Here is a 24,073-nt window from a genome sequence, read left to right on the forward strand (position 1 = left end):
TATGCATTTTCTCTTCTTTTCCCATTGCACCTAGTGATCAAATCAGGTCCTTCTGATCTCCAAAGGCCATAGACTGGACAGATGTGCTGGCTCCCCAAAACCCTCTCACTCAGATGCAGCTTGCTCATGTATGCACATGCATGTGCCTGCACGTACCTGTTTCAATATGCATATGCATGTACAAGTACATGAGGGCAGGACTTCATGGGTAGGTGCCTCTGTGGGCATATAGGTCTGCATTACTATCTCTGGGCTGAGGCCACAAGCACTATCAACTTGGAAATCAAAACCTATAGCCAGAAAAGATCAGTAACCACTTTGGAAGACAGAGAGCAGAGGTATCAGGCCCCTGGAGCATGTCACAGATGAAAGGGCCTTTTGAGACTGTTTGATACAGACTCATCATTATGCAGATAAAGAAATCAACAGCACACAGTATGTCAGGGGCTGAGGACAGTAAGACTATCCCCCTTCTCATTCAGGATGTTAAGTTTTGTAAATTCAAGCAGGCAGAAGTCACGTTTACGCTTTTGATTGTCATGTCAATTTCTATAAAATACCAGATTTGGAAGAGACCTCAAGGGCCTACTGATCAACATACATTTATAGTCTATCTACAGTCAATCAACAGACATTTATTTGGCACTTACCATGTACTAGGCACTATCCTAAGCTAGTCAGTCCAACTTGTACAGAAACCATCTTTACAACATCCTCTGCCCCAGTCCAGAGATCTGTGACAGAGGGACTTAACTGCCCTGCATCCTGAAGCACTTTGAATAGTTCTAATTTGTGGGAAATTTTCTCTCAGATTGAGCCAAAATTGTTCTTTCTCTCTACTGAAGAGTGAAGTGGGGAACAAAGGTTGTACTCGCAAAGCTGCAGGCACAGCTAGGACAGTGATCACTAAAAGCCAGTAAGGGTTCAGGAAAAACTATACTAAACTAATTTCATTTCCTTTTTTGATTTACAAACACCTAGGTTGGTAGATCAAAGAAATGAATGTCTCAGATCTAATAGATACCTGTATTTCAGCAGGACATGGACAAAGTCTTTCATGGTTTCCTTATTGAAAAGATTGAAGGATGTGGGCTCAGGGGATTAAAGTTACATGGATTCAGAACTGGTTGAATAACCACCTCCTTCTCTGAAGAAGGATGGACACTAGGGTTGTTTGGAATATGGTGTAGAGGTAAAGGGCTTAACTGGATGATTCTGAGGGTCACATGAGTAGGCAGTATGTTTTCGGAGGGGGGGGGGGTGTTGGGAATGGACATTTGGCAAACCAAAGAATTTCCCCAAACCTAAATGTCCCTCTCCCACCTCTGTCCCCATATGGGTCACTTACCCAGCGTCTCCTTGCCCAAGACAAGGGCCACCCTACATTGGCGTGCCACTCGCGGACCACGCACCTGCCCCGAGGCCAAGCCCGCCAGCTCCACAGGGGGACAGTACCCTGTGGTCCCCACCAGAGGAAACAGGAGAAGGGAGGCTGGGGTGGGAGGTTAGAGGGGCATCTGAAGTCTTCCCCTTCCCCCAACCTCCTAGTTCATCTCACAAACCAGGGACCCTCCTGTCCCCTCTTTGTACTGGGGTAACTCAGGTTGGGGTAGCAAGGGAACTATAGTGAAGATCCAAATAACCCAGTGCCCAGTTTAAGGGTCTCTCCCTGAGTGCCTATTTTAGGGTAAGGGAAGTAGACATTGGCTCTGTTCTGAGATGTGATCTAGACCTCATTCTTCTGCCCCAACTCTGGCTAGTGTGAATGCCCTGCCCATAGTCAGTGACTTCCTAAGGGTCTGCTTTCCTCACTTCCAGGACTGGAAAAGTCCCAGGTGAAGCCAGGGTTGCCATCCTTGGTACCACCAGTCCCACCCCAAAGCCCCAAGGAAGGAGTCCCTTGATTAAGATGACTTTTTTAGGCCATGATGAGTTCTCTAAACATGACTAATATGGTCTCACAGTAACTCAGAGAAAATGAGGACTGGAAAGCCTCTTGCCCATCATTCAGTTACCTCCACTCCCCATTTAACAAAGAAAGAAACTGAGGCTCAACAAAGGAAAAGAATTTGCCCAAGGTCACACAGCTAATGAACAGTAGTCAGGACTCAGCCTAGGGGTCTCAGTATTGGAATTCACTTTCTCTCTTTATGGCCAACTCTCAATTGTCCCTCACAAAACTCTATCTTGCTTTTTATTGTCAGGAATGTTTTTGTTAAAGTAACTGTTGGTTTGAGCCTCAGTTTCCTCTCACTCTCCAAAGTCTATCCTTGGGCAGAGAGATCAGACTTGCTCTGCTTGGTCCCAGAAGGCAGAACCAAGGAATAGGCAGATGTCCCAGGGAGGCAGATTTTGGCTCAGTATAGAGAACCTGTCAAATGAGAGGGGTAAGCTCTATGGGCAGAGGGAGAAGGGAAGAAAAAAGACGAGGGAGAAGAAGAGAAAGAGGGAGCAAGAAAAAAGACAGAGAGAGGACCACGGTGTTACGTGTAGGTGTGACCCCTAAGGAGTGGATGAGGAGAAGAAGGGGAGCTCACCGGGGTGGAGTTGGCTTCTAGGAGGGCGCTCTTCCATGCTCTGCAAAGAAAGGAGGGGTTGGTATAAGGACCTGGGACTTCCCAGGATGCAGCCAAAAAACAGATGAAGCTCTCTTGGCTTTAAACCTTCCCTCAGACCCTGCCTTCCGGGTGGGAGAAGGGGAGTAAAGGAAGAGAATATGCATTTATTAAATGCCTACTATGTGTTAGGCACTGTGATCCTCACAACAACCCTGTGAGGTGGGTGATGTTATTATTCCTATTTTAGAGTTGAGGAAACTGAGACAGAGGTTAAGTACTGACCCAGAGTCACACAGCTAGTAACTGTCTGGGACAGATCTGATTCTGGGTCTTGCTGAGCTATGCCCAGTGCTCTATACTCAGTACCATCCAGCTGCCCACTCCTCCCATCTCTGAGAGAGTCATGGCCCCTCTCCTCAAGGAATCCCCAGTCTAAGGACCTTTGTCCTCGAGAAGCCCTGTGGAAGGAGAGAGGAAGGCCACTGTTCTCCTGAAGGTTCCATGGAGACCACAACCCAGGAGGTCTTCTTGGTCATGGGCTCCTTTAGCGGTCAATCTGGTGTAGCCAACCATATTCAAATATAGTTACCAAAATAAAAAAAAGTTCATAGACCACAGGTCTGCTCTAGGCCCAAGATGTTCTCCCAGGTCCTGCTGACTAATCTCCTTCTCTCTCCTCATTCAAAGATCTTCTCTAGAGACCCATCCCCCTCAGAGCTAGTGAGTCTGATGGTCACTGATGCATGTTTCCCTGTGGGCTGGGGATAGAGACCAGACCTGGGATCCCATTGATCAGGAACTGCCCATGAGGAAATAAATCCCTTTCACTGAAGCAGACTGGTACCTCCCCTGCATCTTTTTCTCTTGGAGAAGTTAAATCATGTGTCCAAGTCACCTAGTCAGTATGTGTCAGTTGGGAACCCTGAATTCAGGTCTTCCCAGTTCCAAGGCCTGTTCTCTATTCACTACATCATACTGCCATCCGTGTTTTCAGTTTTTCAAGTTTTCTGAGAGTGTTTCCTTCTCCTTGCAGCCCAGGAGTTCTTTCCCTTCACCCCCACTATAACAACAGCCTGGGGCATTGAAGGAGGACTCAGGGAGCTCCAAGGCCTCAATTCTTCTGGAAACTTCCAGAGGAAACTTCAGAAGGGCATCTCTAAGAGATGCCCCATGAGATGGGAGGGCAGGGCTGGGCCCAAAACAGACGACTCTTTGTCTATTGCTGACCTGGGGCCTGGCTACTGGCAGGGGTAGAAGCTGAAACAAGGCAGCTCTGTTTTCCAGTCCCCACGCCTGTCACCCAAGTAGTTCGCTCAACTCTCCCCACAAAATAGATGGAGAAACTAAGACAGCATTCCTGGCCCATATCTGAATCCTCAGGATGCTGCCTGGGTGCCATGGTCTCCTGGACAGACACACAGAGAGTTGCGGGGTGGAGGGTGCTGGGCTGGTAGGGACAGGTCTAAGTTGTCATCTCAAATAGTGGGTATATTTATATGAATGGTGAACCCTTATGTGGTAGGGGCTTGGCATGAATTCTTTTTTTTCTTCAAATTTATTAATTTATTTATTTTCAATTTTCAACAATCACTTCCATAAGTTTTAAATTTTCTCCCCCTCCCCATGATGGCATGCAATCTTATATGGACTCTACACATATATTCTTATTAAACATATTTTCACACTTGGTAAGTTTTCACATGCATTCTGAGTGTGAGAGCACAAACACAGCTTAGACACATCTATATACATAGCTAAAGTCCATGTGAGGTCGTATTATTAGAGATTTAAAGCTGGAAGGAACCTTAGAGATCATTTGATCTAAAGCAGACTCCTTGTTTTACAGATTGGTGAAGGGATTTGCCCAAGGTCATACAATTAGGAACTGATAGGTCCAGAATTCCAAGCCAGCTCCTCTGACTCCAAACCCAGTACTTGCTCTACTGTATCAAATCACCTCCTGTGAATGCCCACCTGTCTATGTGCATCACATTCACAGGCAGAGGCATCTACTGGCATGAAACATTCCCAGTGTAGGAGTAACAAAAGACTGATGGATCTGGAGTTCTGCAAGAGCTCTGTCATTTGCTAGTTTTGTGACCTTTGTTTAGTCACAAAGTCACAAGTCTCTGTCTCTGAACCTCAGTTCCCACTTCTGTAAAATGAAGATGCTGAGTTAGGTGATCTTTAAATCCTTTCTAGGTGATGCAGTGAATAGTGATCTGGGCTTGGAATCAGGAACACTCATCTTTGTGAGTTCAAATCTGGCCTCAGACACTAGCTGTGTGACTCTAGGCAAGTCACTTAGCCCTGTATGCCTCAATTTCCTCATCTATACAATGAGCTCCAGTATCTTTGTCAAGAAAACCCCAAATGGGGCCACAGAGAATCAGACAAGACTGAAATATACAACAAAATCCCTTCTAACTCTGACCCTGTAATCAAATTATTATGGCATTATGTGATCCATTTATTAGACTTTTCACACTATCTCCCAGATTAATTCACATCTCCCTTGTTCCCCCTTCTTCCTCTTCTCCCTTCTACTTCTGTGTTCCCCCATACTGCTGGGATGTGCCACCTTCCCCTCTGCCTGCTGAGATCCAGAGGGCTCTTTCTTTGATCCCTTCCCTAATCATCTTGCCAAAACTGATCTCTCTCCTCACATTTTTCCAGGAGCATTCTTCTAAATGCCTCCTTTGCCCCATCACACCCTACTAAGTCACAGACTCATCTCTACTCTCCATCTTATCCCTCCGTTGGACTGACAACTCTGAGAGTAAGGCTTACATGGGGCAGGGCCTGGAGTCAGAAAGACTCCTCTTCCTGGGTTCAAATCTGGCCTTAGACATTTACTAGCTGTATGACTCTGGGCAAGTCACTTCACTTTGCTTGCCTCCGTTTCCTCATCTGTAAAATGAGCTGGAGAAGGAAATGGCAAACCACTCCAGTATCTTTGCTGAGAAAACCCCAAATAGGGGCACAAAGAGTCAGACAGGACTGACAACTGAACAACAAAAGGCTTACATTGTGTTTCACTTGTGTATGCCAGTGCTAGGAACAGGGCTTCCACACAAGAAGCATTTAATGAACAGTTATTAAACTGCATAAATGTATGTTATTGAATCTTATGGACGTGAGGTTATATATCTATATCTATTTTTATATTTCATTTATATATTTATATAATATATAGATATCTATATTTATATATTTATATTGGCCTGCCTCTTCCAAGCCCAAGGCTTCTGTCATGCTGACCCCTAGGGCCTAGCCTGGGGCTCAGCCTGGGAGCTGCCTCTACATGGTGGCTGACTCAGCCTCTCCAGGGAGGAGCTAGGCGAACAAACAGGCCTCCTCTTCCTGGCCATCCTCTGGGAACCCCGCTCCCTTCAGAAGATCTACATCAACACAGCCGGGAACAATCTTCACGGATGGCTCACAGCTTCCCTCTGTCTCCAAAGCAGGCTCTGCAGCCAAGACAACCTACTCATTCAAAGGTAAGACTTTTCCCGAGAGAGCCTCCATCTGGATTCTCCTACCACCTTGCTCTTCTAAATCCAGATTTCACCTCCTCTGGGAAGCTTTCCTTGATTAATCCTCTCCAGTTTTGATGGTAAAAGTCAGGGGCAAGGGGCTACATCTCTCACTCATTTCCCCAACAAGGGGCTCTCTAAGGGCAAAGACTTTAATTCCTTTCAGACCAGGCTCTCCCAGAGGCTGGGGGCCATCCCTTCCCCTTTAAATTGAGAAATCCTGCTTTCAGAACTACTTGAACAAATAGGCCTGCTTGCCTTCACAAATGTTTGGCACAGGTAAGGAAGGGTGAGAGAGTGTGGGGAAGAAGAGGATGGTTCTTTTTATAGACTATTACCCAAGAAAAGTGAAATACTCAAATCAGCTTGACTGAAACCACCAGAAGCTTAGGAGGGCAATGTCCCCTTCCCACCACTGATGTGGATCATGGATCATGGCACTTAGGGACCCTAGAGACAAGGTATAGTTCAGCCCCTTCATTTTTTTCAAATAATATCTTATTATATCTTCTACACTGTTCAATATATCCCTTCCCTCTCCCCCTTTCAGAACACCATCCCAAGTAACAAAAGAATTTTAAAAAGAGAAAAAAACAAGCTCAGAAAAAGCCTGACATCCTATTCAGTACTCCATACTCCCAGTTCCCAGCTTCAGCAAGGAATGGGGTTTCTCCTATTTCTTCTTTAGGATCAAGCTCCAATCTCTTCTTTTTACAGATGAAGAAGCTAAGCCCCCAGAGAGGAGGTAACTTTCTCAAGGCCACACAGGGAGTGTCAGAGGCTGGATTTGAACCTAGATTCTCTGAACCCAGAGCTGGTTCTTCTTCCACTGAAGAGTGTGTGCCTCACCTGGGTAAACTGAGTGCCAGGGTTTCCTCTTTCTTGTGACATTTTGTCCCTTTAAAGAAACATCTGCCCTGAGGTCCTGATCTCCTGATGGGTGACTCCCTCCCCAGGATAATGATGATGATGATAAGGTAGCATTTATGAAACACCTACTATGTGCCAGAAACTGCTCAGTGCTTTACAAATGTGATCTCATTTGATCCTCACAGCAACCTTGAGAGGTAGGTGTTATTATTCTCCTCATTTTATAGTTAAGGTAACTGAGGCAAACAGAAGTTAAGTGACTTGCCCAGGGTCACACAGCTAGTAAGTATCTGAGGCTGGATATGAACTCAGGTCTTCTTGACTTTAGGCCCAGCTCTCTAACCACTGAACCACCTAAATGCCACCATTTTAGGAAGGACTCTGTGTCCTACCTCACTCCAACATGAAGTTGCTCTCCTGACTCTTTCTCCTAACACGCTACTTCCCCTTTCCCAACATTAACCTTCTTCTTCCCTACCCTTTTAGCTCATATATGTATATGTGTGTGTGTGTGTGTGTGTACACACACATATATATGTATATATATACATACACACACATACACACACACACACACACACACACATATATATATATATACATATATATGGCCTTTCCTCATTAGAATGAATTAGAGTCCCTGACAGTAAAGACTCTCTTGTTTGTTTGTACTTGTATCTTGGAACACAATAAGTGTTTAATAAATGCTGTATCTATGTTTGACTCTAAGTTGGGTGACTTTTGTACCACCTAGCGCTAATGCTCCAGCACCCACCCTCCAGGAAGGAAGAGATGCAATAAAGACCAGAAGCTTTCCTCCCCAGGGCCCACCCCTGCCCACACCCAAAAGCCACTCACAAAGCCTCATCCTTAGTCTCAGCACACAGTGTTAGGCGGGGGCCATCCCTCAGGTACACCATCAGGAGAGAGTCCCGGTTCCGGCCTTCAGGCAGCTGTACCTCTGAATACCAGAGAATACAGGGAGAAAGTCAGAGAGGCTCCAAGCCCTGCCCAGCACCACCGGTCAGTCCCAAAGGCCACCTCGGAGCTCTCATCCCAGGACCCCTGCCCACTCCAACCCAAGCCAAAAACTTTGGCCTAATGTCCTGTAAACCAAGAGCCAAGTTTTGACAGATTTATTTATTGGGCCCTGCTTATACTTCTGTTGAAATCATTTGTTTGAAGATTCCCTGAGTTTATACACAAAGTCACTCCATAATTCACATGCTGAAGAAGGGCAAGCTTGAGACTTGGAATGAGCACACCTAAGACCTGAGACGGACCTGCATGAAAGGTATGTCCTTTCCCAACTCTCTGGGCCTGCTTCCTCATCTATAAAATGAGGGGGCGCTGGATTAGATGGTCTTTCACATCCCTGCTAGCACTGTTATTCTAGGGTACTGTCTTTCACATACATTTATTCTTCACAAGAACCTCTGTAGAGAAGGCTGAGTAGGTATTACTGTCGTCACTGGGAAACTGAGACCCAAAGAGGGGGAAGCTGACTGGTTTAATTAAGGTCACACAGAGAGTTAGAACTCTGGTATCTTTCCCTGTGCTGTGATTTCAAAATATAATAATAATTAACATATATAATATATATTATATACACTTCAAGGTTTGTAAAGCACTTCACAAATATTATTTCATTTTATTCTGTAATAACCCTCCTATACCCGCTGGGTTGGGACCATCATGCCAATGCCCTTCCTGGGGAGGGTAGGTGGCCCCATTGGGAGCAGGGAAGAAGGAAGGGTGGTGAGATACAGAGCCCGGCCCCTCTCACCTGGGCACTCCTGTCCAGTCTTCACCTCTCGGCAGTTGAACCGTATCAGCACTCGGTCTTCCTCCTCCTCCAGGCTGTCATCCTTGTAGTAGCCCAGGGTGCCATCCAGCCACAGAGCAAACCAGTTCCGCTTCCAACGGCGAAGGATGGAGCCTCAAGAGAAAGGGCCACCCCCATACTAGCCACTCCCTTAACCTACCCCTCAGCATGGCGGGGGAGCAGGGGCAACTTCTCTCCCCCTTTCCTCATGAACAACCATAGTTACAGCTCACATGCATCACAGGTATACAGCACTCTAAGGTTTGCAAAGCAAATGACATGAATCATCTCATTTACTCCTCATAATAACCCTGAGAAGAAGATGCTGTTATTTTCCTCATTTTATAGATGAGAAAACTGAGGCTCACTAAAATGACCTGCTCAGGGTCACACAGCGTCTAGTGTCAGAAGCAGGATTTGCTTTTGGTCTCCCTTGGCTAAGTTGAACATTCTTTCCCATGCTATCATGGAGCCTCTCAAGGTATCCCAAGGCTTACCGATAGTGCAAGAGTCCCACCCATCACTTACTTTGATTCTCACAATAGCCACGTAACAGAGAGGCTGATCAGGGACTCTAATTATCCCTGTTATACAAGGGAAAATCCAAAGCCTGTCAGAGTGCCGAAAAGAGCACCTCCATTTTATAGAGGGGAAAAACCAAGGCCCAAAAGGGGGGAAGGTACATTCCCAGCACTATACAATGAGCTATTAACATGGCTGGGACTTGACCAAGGTCTCTAGACTCCCAGTGGGCCCATGGATTCTCTGTACTTTAAAATCTTTTCCCAAAGGTTCACTGTGAGCAGGATTACATTCAAAGCCACTCTGCAGAACTCTAAGCTTACATGAGTGCCAGTCCCTGTTGTCACCATTAGTAATGTACTCTGACAGGTGACTTGTAGCATCCTAGCCTGCTGGCATCAGAGGGGCCTTCAAGACCTTCTAGTTTAACACTACCTCATTTTACATTTGGGGAAACTGAGGAAGGGAAGGGCCTGGCCCTAGAATCCTTCTACTTCAGAAAGGGCTGCATGCATGTATGAGAAGTAATGGAAAGAAAGAAAGCTGGCATGTGATTCAAGAGCCCTGGGTTCAAGAGCCAGCTCTGACGCTAACTGACCATGGGACATTCTCAGCTATAAAATGTGGGGGCTAATAGATGAACTCAGAGATCTCTCCCAACTTTGACCTTTTTTGGTTCTTCTAGTAGGTGCTGACCCCTTCTCAAGCTCCAGAGACCCAAACCTTCCCAGTGCCCACTACCCAGCCCACCCACATTGGGGAGCCAGGAGCTCCATCACTCACTCTGTCTCCAGAGCCAGCCGGCCTTCACCAGGGCCATCTCTTCAAAGGGACCTTCCAGATTTGAGCTGGGACCTGACAGACAATGGGGAACAAGATACCTCTAGTCCAGGAATTCTTAACTTTCTGTGCCATGATCTTCTTTAGCAGTCTGGTGTCAGGAACCCCTAGAGACCACTTATCAGATGAATGCTTTTAAATACATTGAAAACAAAGATTACAAAGGAAGCCAATCATATGTAAATACATTTATCAAAATAATTTTTAAAAAAACAAGTTCCCAGGCGCCAGTTTAAGACCCCCTGTTCTAGATCCCATCCCTGGACAGGTCTTGAGATACACCTCATTTTCATAAGATTCATTTTCCTTATGGCCTTAGGTTAGGGTGGGGGTATCAGTTATTCTTCCTGATGCTCAGATGGTAAAAAAGGTCATATAAAAGTAAAACACTACCACATCTCTCCCCAGCCTCTCCCATATTCATTCTGGGAAGAGGTAGGAGGAGGAAAGGAGACTACAGAAATCCTGAGGATGACTGGAAGCTATAGATAATTCAAATGCTGAATATTAGCCCCAAAGCTTCAATTTGAATTCAGTTCCACAAACATTAACTAAACGCTAAATTTGTACAGGACCCTGGGTTCAACCTGAGGATATAATATGAAAAATAACAGTCTATGCCCTCCAAGAGCTTGCAGTGATATACAGAAAAAAATATATAATCAATCAGTTAACATTATTAAGCACCTATGCTAAGCATGGGTGATACCACAGAAGGCAAAAGGCAGTTCTTGCCCTCAAGGAGCTTACAATCTAATGGAGACAAAATGCCAACAAACAATATACAAATCAAGCTATATATAGGATAAATAGGAAATAATTGAGGAAAGGCACTAGAATTAAGAGGGATTAGGGAAGAAGCTGACTGAGGACAGGGACTGCTGGTTTTCATTTTGTCTTTGTGTCCCCAACACCTAGGAGAGAGCCTTGTACACTGTACATACTTAATAAATATTTGGTGGATTGGATTGGTTACAAAGATGAACAAAGGTCCTGTCCTCAAGGAGCGTACAATCTAACCAGAGGAATACAACACATCCACAGATGAATCTAATACCAGGCAGAGTATGGTAGGGGCAATGGCTGAATTATGAGGATTTGTTTATAGAAATGGAGCAGTTTATGATGAAAATTCAAGACTAAGTCATTGCCTCCAGAAATTACAGAAGTTCTTAAGGAGATTGGAATTGGTGATCAAAGTAGATTATACAATGAAATAGTAGGATTTGGAGAAGATATTAGGCTCCAATAATTTAGCACCTGCAAAATACTTAGCAGGTCAAGACCTCTTGATTAGAATTATAGAATTATACATCAGGAACTTAGTATCTTTCATGGAGTGGCAGATAACAAATCACAAACATCCTATTGAACTCAGCCAATAAACTGTACTATAAGTTATACTGGCTCCATAAGGACAATTAGCACAGACTTAACTGTCACCCCCAATCACCTGGACATAACAACGATCCACACAAGCTAAAGAACAATATTTCTAATAGAAGTCACTAAACCAAATACTCATCATCTTCAAGTTCCATGGAATGAAAAACTCTCAAAATAAGGACATCAAGCAAAGGAAATAAAAGTCTTATGGGAATATGAAGGTCAAGTCATCCTATAGGCTACTAGAGTTACCATGAGGCAGTAGCTGGGTGATCCAGTGGATAGAGCCCCTGACTTGGAGTCAGGAAGACCTAACTTCAGACAGGGTCTCAGACACTAGCTGTGTGACGCTGGGCAAGTGGCTTAACTTCTGTTGCCTCAGTTTCTCTACCTCACAGGGTTGTTGTGAAAGTCAAATGAGATAGTATTTGTAAAGTGCTTAGCACAGTACCTAGCACAAATCAGTGCTTAATAAATGTTTATTTTCTTCCCCTACTGGAGTTATAATAAGGATCTTTCAGTGAGCCTACTGCACAGGAGGAGTTCACATCCTAATACTTTTATTAATTACCAAAAGCAGTTCCTAGGCTCATAGATCCAGAACTAGAAGGGATTTAGGGGCCATCTAGTCCAAACCCTCATTTTACAGTTGAGAAGACTGTTTCCAGGGAGTTTGTGACCTTGCCTAAAGTCACAAAGGTAGTATCAGAAGCAGCTTTTGAATCTAGGTCCTCTGATTTCAGAGTCAGTCCTCCTTCCACTGAATCACATTTGCCTCACCTATCCAACAGTCCACAGAACACTAAATATAAAAGAAAAGCATCATAGTAACTTGTCCAAGAACACTTTCTATATGAATCCCATTGACAAAGAGAAGAGGATAGTAATAATAGCTAGTATTTATATAGCGTTTAAGGTTTGCAAAGCATTTTATAAATATTAACTCATTTGATCCTCACAAGAAGGTGTTGTGTTCAAGCTAAGTACAATTAATATCCCTCCTTTACATTTAAGGAAACTTAATCTCAATACTATATAAACTATGTGGAAAAGTAGGTGAAAAGGGAATCCTACCAAATTCTTTTTGTGGCACAAATATGGTGCTGATACCCAAACCAGGAAGGGTGAAAACAGAAAAAGAAAACTATAGACCATTTTTCCCTAATCAATATTTAAGCAAAAATCTTAAATAAAATACTAGCAAGGAGATTATAGCAATATGTCATAAGGATCACACACACTCTGATCAGGTGGAATTTATACCAAGAATTCAGAACTATTTCAATATTAGAAAAATTATCAGCATAACTGATCATATCAGTAACAAAATTAACAGAAATCATATGATTATCTCAACAATACAGAAAAAGCCTTTGACAAAATAAACCACCCATTCCTATTAAAAACACAAGAGAGCAGAGGAATAAACAGAGCTTTCCTTAAAATATCTACTATCTATCTAAAACCACCAGCAGGCATTATTTGTAATGGGGACAAGCTAGAAGACTTCCCGGTAAGATCAGGGGTGAAGTAAGAATTCCCATTATCACTGCTATTATTTAATATTTTACTAGAAGTCCTAGCTATACCAATAAGAGGAGAAAAAGAAATCGAAGCAATTAGAATAGGCAATGAGGAAACAAAAGCCATCATTCTTTGCAGATGATATGATGGTATAATGAGAGAATCTTAGAGAATGAACTAAAAAAAGTAGCTGAAATAACTAACAACTGTAGCAAAATTGCAAGATATAAAATAAACCCACATAAATCATCAGCATTTCTATACATTACCAACAAAGTCCAGCACCAAGAGATAGGAAGAGAAATTCCATTTAAAATAACTACAGACAATATAACAATCCTTGGTAGTCTACCTGCCAAGACAAACCCAAGAACTGTATGAACACAATTACATCACACTTTTCATACAGATAAAGTCAGATCTGAACAATTGGAAAAATATTAACTGTTGATGGGTAGGCCAAGACTACATAATAAAAATGACTATTCTATCTAAATTAATTTACTTATTCAGTGCCATAACAATCACACTACCAAAATTATTTTATAGGACTAGAAAAAAGTAGTACAAAATTCATCTGGAAGAACAAAAGATAAAGAAAATCAAGGGAATCAATGAAAAAAATGTGAAGGAAGGTGACCTGGCCATACCACATTTCAAACTGTATTATAAAATGTACTATAAAATGTGGGGGCTGATAGATGAACTCAGAGATCTCTCCCAACTTTGACCTTTTTTGGTTGGAATGGTTGGAATAGAATCAGCACCAGGTGCTTTGCCACATAAAAGGAGCCTAATGGCATTCAAAACCTCTTCTTCTGTTGGAGCTTCAGCTAGGGAGAGATTGACTTCAACTTGATGTAAATGGTCAATGGGCTCAGCATTAATTGATGATGGGCTGTTGAGAACACTATGGACGTGTTCAGCCCATCTCTCTAGGATCATGTCCTTATCACTAATCAATGTGGCTCCATCAGCACTGAGTAGTTGAGATGTACCATGGGTCTTTGGCCCATAAATAGCTTCAAGGCACCATAAATATGCTTTGGAGTGTTAATATCAGCCTAAAACTGAATTTCATCTGTCTTCTTACTGAACCAAGAATCTCAAATCTCTCTAAGCTTTGCTTGTGCTTAACTTTTGATGGAATTTAATGCTACCTTCTTAGAGATGGAAGAACTATTCTGCTGGTAAACCCTGCGAAGTTCTCTCTCTCTCTCTCTCTTTTTTTTTTTTTTTTTAGCAGCTTCCATACATGAAACCATCAATTTCAGCAAATGGAGAAGTTCTGAATACTGTGGATAAATTCACTTACCTTGGTAGTATACCTTCCAGGGATGTACACATTGATAATGAGGTCAACGCATGCATTGCCAGAGGTAGCTCAGTGTTTGGGAGGCTCCAAAGGAAAGTATGGGAGAGTAGAGGTATTAGACTGACTACCATACTGAAGGTCTACATAGCCGTTGTACTGATCCCATTGTTATATGCCTATGAAACCTGGACAGTATATCAGCATAATGCCAGGAACCTGAATTGCTTTCATTTGAATTGTCTTAGGAAGATCCTAAAGATCAACTGGCAGGATAAGGTACCAGACACTAAGATTCTTTCTCAAACTAAACTGCCAAACATTAAAACTCTGCTTCAGAGAGTGCAACTCTTATGGGTTGGCCATGTTGTTTGAATGTAAAACATATGCTTGCCAAAAAGGCTATTTTATGGAGAGTTCACATAGGGCAAGCATTCATATGGTATTCAGAAGAAGCGATACAAGGACACTCTCAAGGTCTCCCTTAAGAATTTTGGAAATGATTGTGTAACAAGGGAGACATTGGCACAGGACCACTCAGCATGGCATGCCCTTATCAGAGAAGGTGCTGTGCTGTATGAACAAAGCAGAACTGAAACAGTTCAAAGGAAATGCAGGATATGCAAATTTAGAGAATCCACCCCAAATGGTCATATGGATTATTTGTGTCCAACCTGTGCTAGAGCATTCTGAGCTCACAGTGATCTGATCAGCCACAGTTGGACACAATGAAACTTGATTCTAGTATAGTGATGACATTTTGGTCCTCTCTGAGAATGAAGGACAACAACCAACCAAAAGGGTAAACATCAAAGCAATCTCGTACCAGCTAAGAAATGAGTGGTAGATCAGTTAAGTAGATTAGGTATATAATACTCATAGTAAATGATCACAGTAATTTAGTATTTGATAAATCCAAAGATTTTGAAACAAAAAAAATATTTCACAAAAACTACTGGGAAAACTGGAAAAGAGTATGGAAGAAACTAGATATAGACCAACATCTCATGCTATATACCAAGATAAAGGCAAAATGGGTACATGATCAGACATAAAGGGGGATACCATAAACAAATTAGGAGAGTATGAAATGGTTTACCTGTCAGATCTATGTGTAAGGGAAGAATTTAGAACTAAACAAGACATAGAGAGCATTACAAAAGGTAAAATGGATAATTTTGATTGTGTTAAATTAAAAAGTTTTTGCACAAAGAAAACCAATACAACCAAAATTAAAAGGAAAGCAGAAAACTGGGGAAAAAAGTTTTTTTACAGCAAGTATCTCTGATAAAGGCTTTATTTATCAAATATATATAGGGATCTGAGTTAAATTTTTAAGAATACAAGTCATTCCCCAACTGATAAATGGTCAAAGGACATGAAAAGGCAGTTGTCAGACAAAGAAATCAAAAGTATCCGTAGTCACATTAAAAAAAAATGCTCTACATCACTATTGATTAGAGAAATGCAAATTAAAACTACTCTGAGTACCATCTCACATTTATCAGATAGGTTAACATGACAGAAAAGGAAATGATAAATATTGGAAGGGATATGGGAAAACTGGGACACTAATGCACTGTTGGTGGAGTGATTAACTGATCCAACCATTTTGGAGAGCAATTTAGAATTATGCTCAAAGAGCTATAAAACTGTGCCTACTTTGACCCAGAAATACCAATACTAGGTCTGTATCCCAAAGAGATTTTTTTTAAAAAAGGGAAATATTTGTATAAAAATATTCACAGCAACTCTTTTTGTGGTTGCTAAGAATTGAGGGGATGCCCTTCAGTTGATGAATGGCTGAGCAAGTTGTGGTATATGAACTTAATGGAATATTACTGTGAGAGACGATCTCTGAGGATCTCCCAGGAGTGAAGCCTCTTCAAGGGGTTAATTGTTTCTTGTCTTGTTGAAACATTTGCAGCAGGTTGACCTTGTAGAAGAAATGTTTCAACATAGTCTATACTATATATTTCCCAGCACTACCCTGTCAGGCCTAGAGGCCTAAGGGCTACCCGAGTCTTACCTTACCTATCGCAGGTCTTCGGCTGGCCAAACCGGATAAACGTATGAGAGAAGAGACTTTCCAGAGTCGAACAAGGGTTAGGCTTTATTCAGGGTCTTGGTTACATGTGCAGGGGGAACTATTCCTGAGGAGAGAGAAATCTCCCAAGGAGGCAAAGATCTTACATTAAGAGATTGGAAATGGAAGCAGAAGTGGAAGAGGGAGAGAGGGGAGAGGGAAGAAAGAAGAGAGGAGAGAGGGAAGAGGGGCCTTCTGTCCTCTAAGGGTCCCTCAGCGCTAAGAACGCCTTCAGGCTTTCCTGACCCTACTTAAGCTCTCCCGCCGCATAGTTTGCACCTGAATACCGTGCCTATTAGACAACAATAGGTGTGCTCAGACCCCGGGCCAATCTCGAGGGCGGGGATGCTCTCTCCCAGCACATTTCCCACAGGAAGAGGTGGAAATGCACGAGATAGCCCGGTCTCACACCTCAATTCCCAGCTGTTCCTTGGGGGGGCCTCATGAGAACTCTAAGGTTTAGAAGTCCTCACTTTTACCTGCCCGAGACTGTCCACATGGAACTGAGCTTACACCCCCAACACTACCCCCTTTACTTTCCCAGACTGCCCTCTGTATTTTCCCAGCCTTTCTCCACCCCCCTTGTTTTTAGGCACATAGCAGGGAGGAATAACACCTCCCCCCCCTCCTTTCTTTTTAGGGCTAATGTGTGAAAACTGTCTTTGTTCTCTATTGCTGGGGTAGATTGCCATGAATAGATTGTACCCTCAGGGCTTGCACCAGTGAGCCCTAAAGAAAGGGGCTAGGGAGGGGGGATTGCAGTTAGGGCCTATATAATCTGCTGATCTAAACACAGCTCAGCTCTCTTTAGTTGGTGCCATCTTTCCGGCACTCTGAGAGAGCCCTTTCTCGAGAAAATCAATAAACAAACTATTCTTTTTGCTAATATCTCTGAGTCTCTGATTCATTGATAAGGATCTCTGTACCCCACATATTACTGTTCCTGATAGAAACTTGGGGTGATCACTAGTATATAATTATGTTGTTCCTAGTAGTAATAATAATGAAAGGCATTTTCATTGGGGACAGTGGCTAACGAGGGGGCCTTACTGTCATTTTTCAGTCAATTAGTCAACAAGCCTTTGTTAAATGCCTTCTCCATGCAGAGAGCCACATTAGGTGCTGGTGGGGAGGAGGAGACCAAGACTAAACCCGCCCTGAGCGCCCATAATGGGTTCCTCAGCCAGGGGAGACAGTCCATATATACAGAGTTGTACACAAAACAGGTCCAAGATCATTTTGGAGGGGAGACACAAGCAGCTAGGGGATGAGGAAAGTCCTCATATAGAAAGCCTTGAAAAAAGTGAAGGATTCTAAGAGGAAAGGGTGAGAAGAGAGTATGTGTGCTCTAGGCATTGGGGACAGCCTATACAAAGACTAGGAGATGAGAGAAGGAATGCCATGTGTGAGGAAGATAAGGAGGTCAGTTTCACTAGACTGTAGTGTGACAAAAAGTAAAGTAAAGAAGGATGGGACTGAGTTTAGTTGTGAAGGGTTTAAAATGCCAAACAGAAGAGTTTCTTTTTGGTCCTATAGGTAATAGGGAGCAACTGCAGTTTATTGAGTAAAGGAGTGGAGTGGTTAAACCTAAGTTTTAGGAAAATCATCTAGCCTCCTGTGTAGAGGATTAACTGGAGTTGTGAGAGATCTGAAGCAGGGAGACCAATTAGGAAGTTCTTGAAAGAGGTGATACCAGTTTGAGCTAGGGGGTGACACCGCTAGAAAGGGATGACACCAAGGACAACTAGGTGCCTGGAAGGACTGTGATGTCCTCAACAACTATAGGGAAGTCTGGAGGAAGAGTCAGTTTGGGGGTGGGGGTGGGGAAAATAATGACTCTGGCTCTGGACACATGGAGTTTGAAATGCTTAAGGAATGTTCAGTTGGAAAGATCCAGTAGACAGCTGGAGACGTATGACTGGAGCTCAGGAGAGAGACTGGGGCTGGATATATAGACCTGGGAGTCACTGGTATAGAGATAATAATTAAACCCATGGGAACTGGTGTGGTCCCAAGGAAAGGGAGAGCAGAGAGAGGAGGGCCTGGGTCAGAGCTCTGGAGTATATCCACAGTTGAGGGGAAAGAGGGGTGAGGAACCAGCAAAGAAAACTGAGAAAGAATAGTCAGACAGATGGACCTGATTTTTAAAAAAATAATAATGACAAGAGCTCAATTTACACATCACTTTAAAGTCTACAAAGGATTTTCATCACAACATTGGTGATGGAGGCAGTACAAATACTACTGTACTTTTATAGAGTAAACTGAAGTGAAAGCTACGTAAAGTCCTAGAACTGATGAGTGGAAAAGGCAAAATGACAGCCCTGGCCTGTTGATTCTGTATCCATCATCTTCCCAGTCAAACCGCCCTAAGCAAGCATTTAAGTAGGCGTTATCAAATTGAATTGCTGAAATGAATTGGATTTTTGTTTTCCTTGTTGCCAGCCAGCTCTGAGGGGGTGGAGGAAGGGCATCTCAGTACAGCCTTGGTAAGCTGGTTTTTCTCTGATGGACGCTCCAAATAGGGCAGCCTTGTCTCTCCAGGAAGACCGGGAGCTCCTTGGAAGCAGAGCCTGAGTCTTTTCCTGGCTCTCCAACAACAGACTGAGCGACAGATAAGAGACTTAGTATAACTTTGTCGACTTAACTTTCTGGGGTCACTTGGAGCTGGGATGTCCTTCTAGGTTTTAGAGAGGGAAAGAATGGAGGAGAACCGTGATAAAAGCTAAAAGCAGCTGGAAGATCAAACTATCCCTGTCCCCTCCCCAATCCTGGAGGTTGGCTTGGACTCAGCACCAGGTCACTCCTGCAAGGACCAGGCAGCTTCTAAACTCCTTTAGGCTGTTAAGAAAGAACCCCAGAAAGGGATTTCAGTGTCCAGGTGGGGAGGATGGTCAGGGAGAGGAACAAAGGAGGAAGATGAGCATTTATTAAACGCCTAATATGTGCCAAGCACTACACTAATTAACAAATTATCACCACCTCACTTTATCCTCATAACCCTGGGAGGTAGGTGCTGTTATGATCCCCATTTTAGAGCTGAGGAAACCAAGGCACACAGAGGTTCAGTAATTTGCTCAGGGTCACATAGCTAGTAAACGAAGGCTGGATTTGAACTCAGGTCTTCCTGATTCTATCCATGATACCACGGATCAAAGAGCTACGATAATAAAATCAACATTTGGTAGCTATTTATTAAACTCCTAGTATGTTCAGGGAGTGGTGGGAATGTAAGAAATAATTCATTTGGACTTCATACTCTATTCCAATCAGTTTGATATATTACATAAGTCATATAGGGATAGATGGGTTCTTATAGTGGGTCTCCAACTTTAATGTAATGTTCCTTACTTATTTACCATGTTATGAGGCTCATTTGTGCAAGCACAAGAATGTTGAAAAAGACATCTCCACTCTGTTTTGCTCAAATTTCATGTCCAAACCCAGAATGGGTAGGATGCCTTGATGCTTTGGAAAATCCCCTAATTTATTTTTGTACTTCCAGGCCTCTCTCTCTTGTCCAACAAGAGCAGGTGACTGTCTTATGACCACTTAGTCAGTGAAGATGCCCCATGCTTCACCCAATTTGTGAATCCCCTGCTGATGTTATTTTTTTGACCCTCAAAAGTAAGGTCTATGAACCAATGAGATTCTGTATTTCCTCATGTCTCTTCTGTATATTTGGAAACCCCATAAAAACAAGGTCCTGGAGGAAGGGGGCATCTCAGATGGTGAGGAAGATCTGAGCTGTACTTCATTAGAAGTGCCATTGGCTCAGAGCTCCACCTCCATCTCTTTTATTGGAGGTTGGACAATTTTAATCTTCACAGGAGAAAGACATACAACTGTCTGATGCAATAACCATGTATTATATTACTGACAGACTAATTTTCTCATGCACAGAGTCAATCACATCCCTTTTCTACTCAAACCCCTTCCCTGGCTTGATCTCTTCTCCCTAGAGAGCAGGCAAGCCCTCTAGCCTGGCATTCAAGACCCTCTACAATCCAGTGCACCCTCCCTTTGGAGAGTATTTCTATTCCTCTCGTTCAGAAATCCAGCCAAACAGACTAATGCCAAAAAACAAGCAAGCAAGCAAACTCTGAGAACTTCTGCCTGAATACCTTTGCTGCTGCTTGGAATGTCTTCCCTCTCTCTTTATGGACAGAATTCCTACTCATCCTTTAAAGACCAATTCTCCATCTCCTCCAGGAAATTTTCCTAACTGTCCCCAGTCAGTCATTTCCTCCCTGGGGACTCATATAGCCTTCTGTTTACACCTTTTTGATGAACTAATCACATAATATTGTATATAATATTGTGTATTATAGCTCTCTGTATTGCTAATCTGTTTATCTCCCTGAGTATGGGGCTCTGCAGAAAAGGCCCTGACTCAGTTTTTGTTGAACTTAAACAGAAATCAACGGTTCTTCACCTTTTTAGTGATATAGACCTCTTGATGGTGGTGAAGCCTATGGACCCCTTTCCAAATAATGTTTTTAATGAATAAAATAAAATGCATAGGAGTTACAAAGGAAACCAATTATATTGAAATACAGTTCTCTATCTATACATTATATATATATCTATATATCTATATTTTAACTAGAGATACCAGGTTAAGACCTCCTGTGAGGGAGTTATCTGAGACATACAAAGGTTAAGTGATTAGTCCTGGGTTCCGCAGAGATCCAGGTTTTCCAGATTCTAAGCCTAGTCTTATGTACATTAGGATGCCCCAATGTGCTTGCTAGAAAATCAATCATTACCAAAGAGCCTACCTAATGTTTAACGTCACTTCCAGAGATTGGTGCCAAATAATGGCCCTAACCTTCATGTTCTTATAGTCTGTCTTTCCTCATTTGGAGAGTGGTTTAAAGTAAGGAAATGAGTATGCGTAAGAATGCTTATGGAAATATTCGCAGCCACAGACTGATCCCCTTGAGAACAGGGACTGTATCTCCTTCCTCTGTTAATCAGGGGTTTTCACACAGGGGTCTAACAACTTGTTTTTTTAAAGAAGCTCTTCCCTAGAACCCAGAAGTGGATTTCCATCTGCATTTTGAAGGTGGGTATGCATATACCAGAGCATATGGATAATCTGTATAAACCTGCCCCTGGACCTTAGAGGCGGCGCAATCATAAAATCCTAGCTTGACAACTATTAAAGAACCCCAGAATCACAAATGAAAGGGACTGTCAGAGTTGGGGCATGTAATACAACTTTCTCCTCAAAGCAGATAGCCTCTCTACATAGACTCCTTGACAGAGGCTTATCCAAACTCTACTTGGATACACCCAATGATAGAAAAGCTCACTTCCTCTCAAGGCAGCCAGATCCACTGCCAGGACAGCTGTGGTATTAGAATCTCAGCATCTCCAAGATGAAAGGGGGCTCTTGGGGCAGCTGGTCTAACCTGCACTTGAGCAAGAATCTCCTCTGCAAGGGCATGACAAGTATTAGTCAATAAACAGGGGAGCTGAGCTTTCAGGCATCCAAGAAGGAAGGCTAAGCCCTCTGATTTGGACCTGTCTTTGTTCTATTTGCCACTCCCACCACCTTTCCCCTTTCACTGAGGCTATTTCCAACTTCCCCCATCCGCCACGGAATGTGTATTTGCATAAGCAGAGACAGCAAGTGTTCCCTCCCCCCAAGCCTTCTCTATATAATGGGGACAGAGAAGGTGAGGCAAAGGACCCACCAGACAGTGATTCCCACCTACCAGCAGAGCACTCATCCTCTTGGGTGGTCTAAATGTTCCTTCCCCTTTCCCAGCATGTGACCCTCCCTAACTCCCACACTTCTATGTATCCCAGTAGGAAATCAAGAGGGCACACAAGAATCAATTCCCCCAAAATGACGAGAAAGGACAAGTATACGATGCTGAACAGGTGGCTGGAGGAAAGCCTGGAATCTCTGTGCCCCTGAATTCAGGAAAGGAAGGAGGGGAGGCATTAAAAACTGGACAAAAAGACAAACATTGGTGTAGACCTGGGTTTGAGGTAGAAATGGGACGAAATGCAGGAAACAGCCTTCATAGAGGCCATCCCAGTTCCAGAAGCGGGGGTGGAGTGAAATTTAAAGTCTATAAAGAACCTGCTTATCAGGAAACGTTGGGTGGGAGGGGGAAGGAACTGGGATCATCTATAAAATGAAGGGGTTGGCCTTGGTCATTTCTAGTTCTAAATCCTATGATCCTGCCATCTGTACGCATGAATGATTCCCAGATCTCTATTCCAGAGATGGCCGCTGGACCTAGGGCGGAGGCCCACTGGAGGGCAGAACTGGAACAGCAGGGTACTTCAGCTGACTTGAAGCCCAAGGGACCAAGAGGAAAAAGAAGTTTCTGGATTCTTCATTGAATCATGGACTGCCAGGACGAGAAGAAGACTGGAGCACAACTCGGGGATGTTTCAAGACAGACCATCCAGTCCAACCCCTCCTTCTACAGAGGAGAAAACTGGGACCTACTTGTCTAGGGTCACACAGGAAAATAGGGGTGAGCATGGCACTTGAACCCAGATCTCCCTCCACCACAAGACACTGCTTTTCTTTGAACCGAAGTCTTCAGAAACAACGCACATCCCGTTAGAATCCTCAATTCCTGGCTCTACAAGATCGTAGCGGGTAGCGATGGGGAAGGAGGTGGAGGGAAGAGAAAGGTTTTTTGTTTTTGTTTTTTTTTGAGATAGTGGATGACCCTATTACAGGGAGAAGCATCCCTGACGCAGGGTCACCTAAGGAAACTTAAGGTACGTTCCCTGCCCAGTGAGGAGGCTTGTAAAATAAGATTTAAAAGACCACTTCCACCTCCACAAGGGGAGCGGGCGGGGAAATTGAGGCTCAGAGAGGGAATGGGACGTGTCCAAGGTCACAGAGAAAGTCAGTAGCTGAACTGGGACCTGGACGCAGGTCTTCTGGCCCAGACGGGAGGTGGGGGTTGGCTTCTGGATGGACAGAAGATGAACGGAACTCCTGGACTATCGCAGTCTAAGCAAAACCTTAGCTGCCCTTGCACACCTGGGCAGGCAGGCAGGCAGAGCCCCGCTTCCGACGCCCCCCCAGCCGCCCCCTTTCCCCTCCCGCGGCCAACTCTGCCAACTCCCCACCTGTTAGCTGATGCTGAGGCTGCTGTCTCCGCGGAGGCTATCCGATGCTATCTATCGCAACTACTGCGCCTGCGTCCCGAGGGCCAGAGGCAGCTCTCCTCCGTCCCGCCCTCCCCACCCTCCTCATCGCCCTCCTCCCCCTGCCCCCCGCCTCCTCCCCAGGCGCTCCTCTTCTCTCTCTGGGCAAACCACCAGCCTCACCCTGGGCCCCGCCTCTACGCCTCTACCCCGGGGGGGGGGGGGGGGGGGGGGCGCGGCCTGGTGGCCCTGGGGAGAGCCGAGCGCAGCGCCCCGGCCCGGACGGCAGCTCTCAGGGGGCTCACCTCACAGTGCGAGCGTGCCCCACCCTGCCCCCTGCCCCGTACCGGCCTGAGAGATGTGGGAGATTCCTGCAACTGCGCGTAACTCTCCCGACCTGTTAAACTTTTAAATTGCGTTCACCACGGAGACGGATGATTCCTAAGATTACTAGGATTCTTTTTCTCTCCTAAAAATAGCCCCACA

The 24,073-nt window shown here is 44.0% G+C and overlaps 1 protein-coding gene across 2 annotated transcripts in view; it reads right to left on the reverse strand.

Moving 5' to 3' along the window:
• The window catches only part of PLEKHB1 (pleckstrin homology domain containing B1), a 32,336-nt gene extending 8,680 nt beyond the window's left edge, over positions 1 to 23,656 (reverse strand). Inside the window, exons 1-6 of one of the 2 annotated variants that reach the window (XM_072610903.1) lie at positions 23,570 to 23,656; positions 10,095 to 10,166; positions 8,751 to 8,903; positions 7,823 to 7,925; positions 2,538 to 2,577; positions 1,349 to 1,456 (exon numbers count right to left, since the gene is read on the reverse strand). In XM_072610903.1, coding sequence (XP_072467004.1) covers positions 1,349 to 1,456; positions 2,538 to 2,577; positions 7,823 to 7,925; positions 8,751 to 8,903; positions 10,095 to 10,131 — 441 coding nt within the window. In that variant the 5' untranslated portion in view covers positions 10,132 to 10,166; positions 23,570 to 23,656. The remainder of the gene's footprint in view (positions 1 to 1,348; positions 1,457 to 2,537; positions 2,578 to 7,822; positions 7,926 to 8,750; positions 8,904 to 10,094; positions 10,167 to 23,569) is intronic. The other variant, XM_072610904.1, reaches the window with a different exon arrangement.
• Positions 23,657 to 24,073: the final 417 nt, after the last annotated feature.

The sequence above is a fragment of the Notamacropus eugenii genome, chromosome 5 (genome assembly GCF_028372415.1).
Source record: "Notamacropus eugenii isolate mMacEug1 chromosome 5, mMacEug1.pri_v2, whole genome shotgun sequence".
Classification (NCBI taxonomy): domain Eukaryota; kingdom Metazoa; phylum Chordata; class Mammalia; order Diprotodontia; family Macropodidae; genus Notamacropus; species Notamacropus eugenii.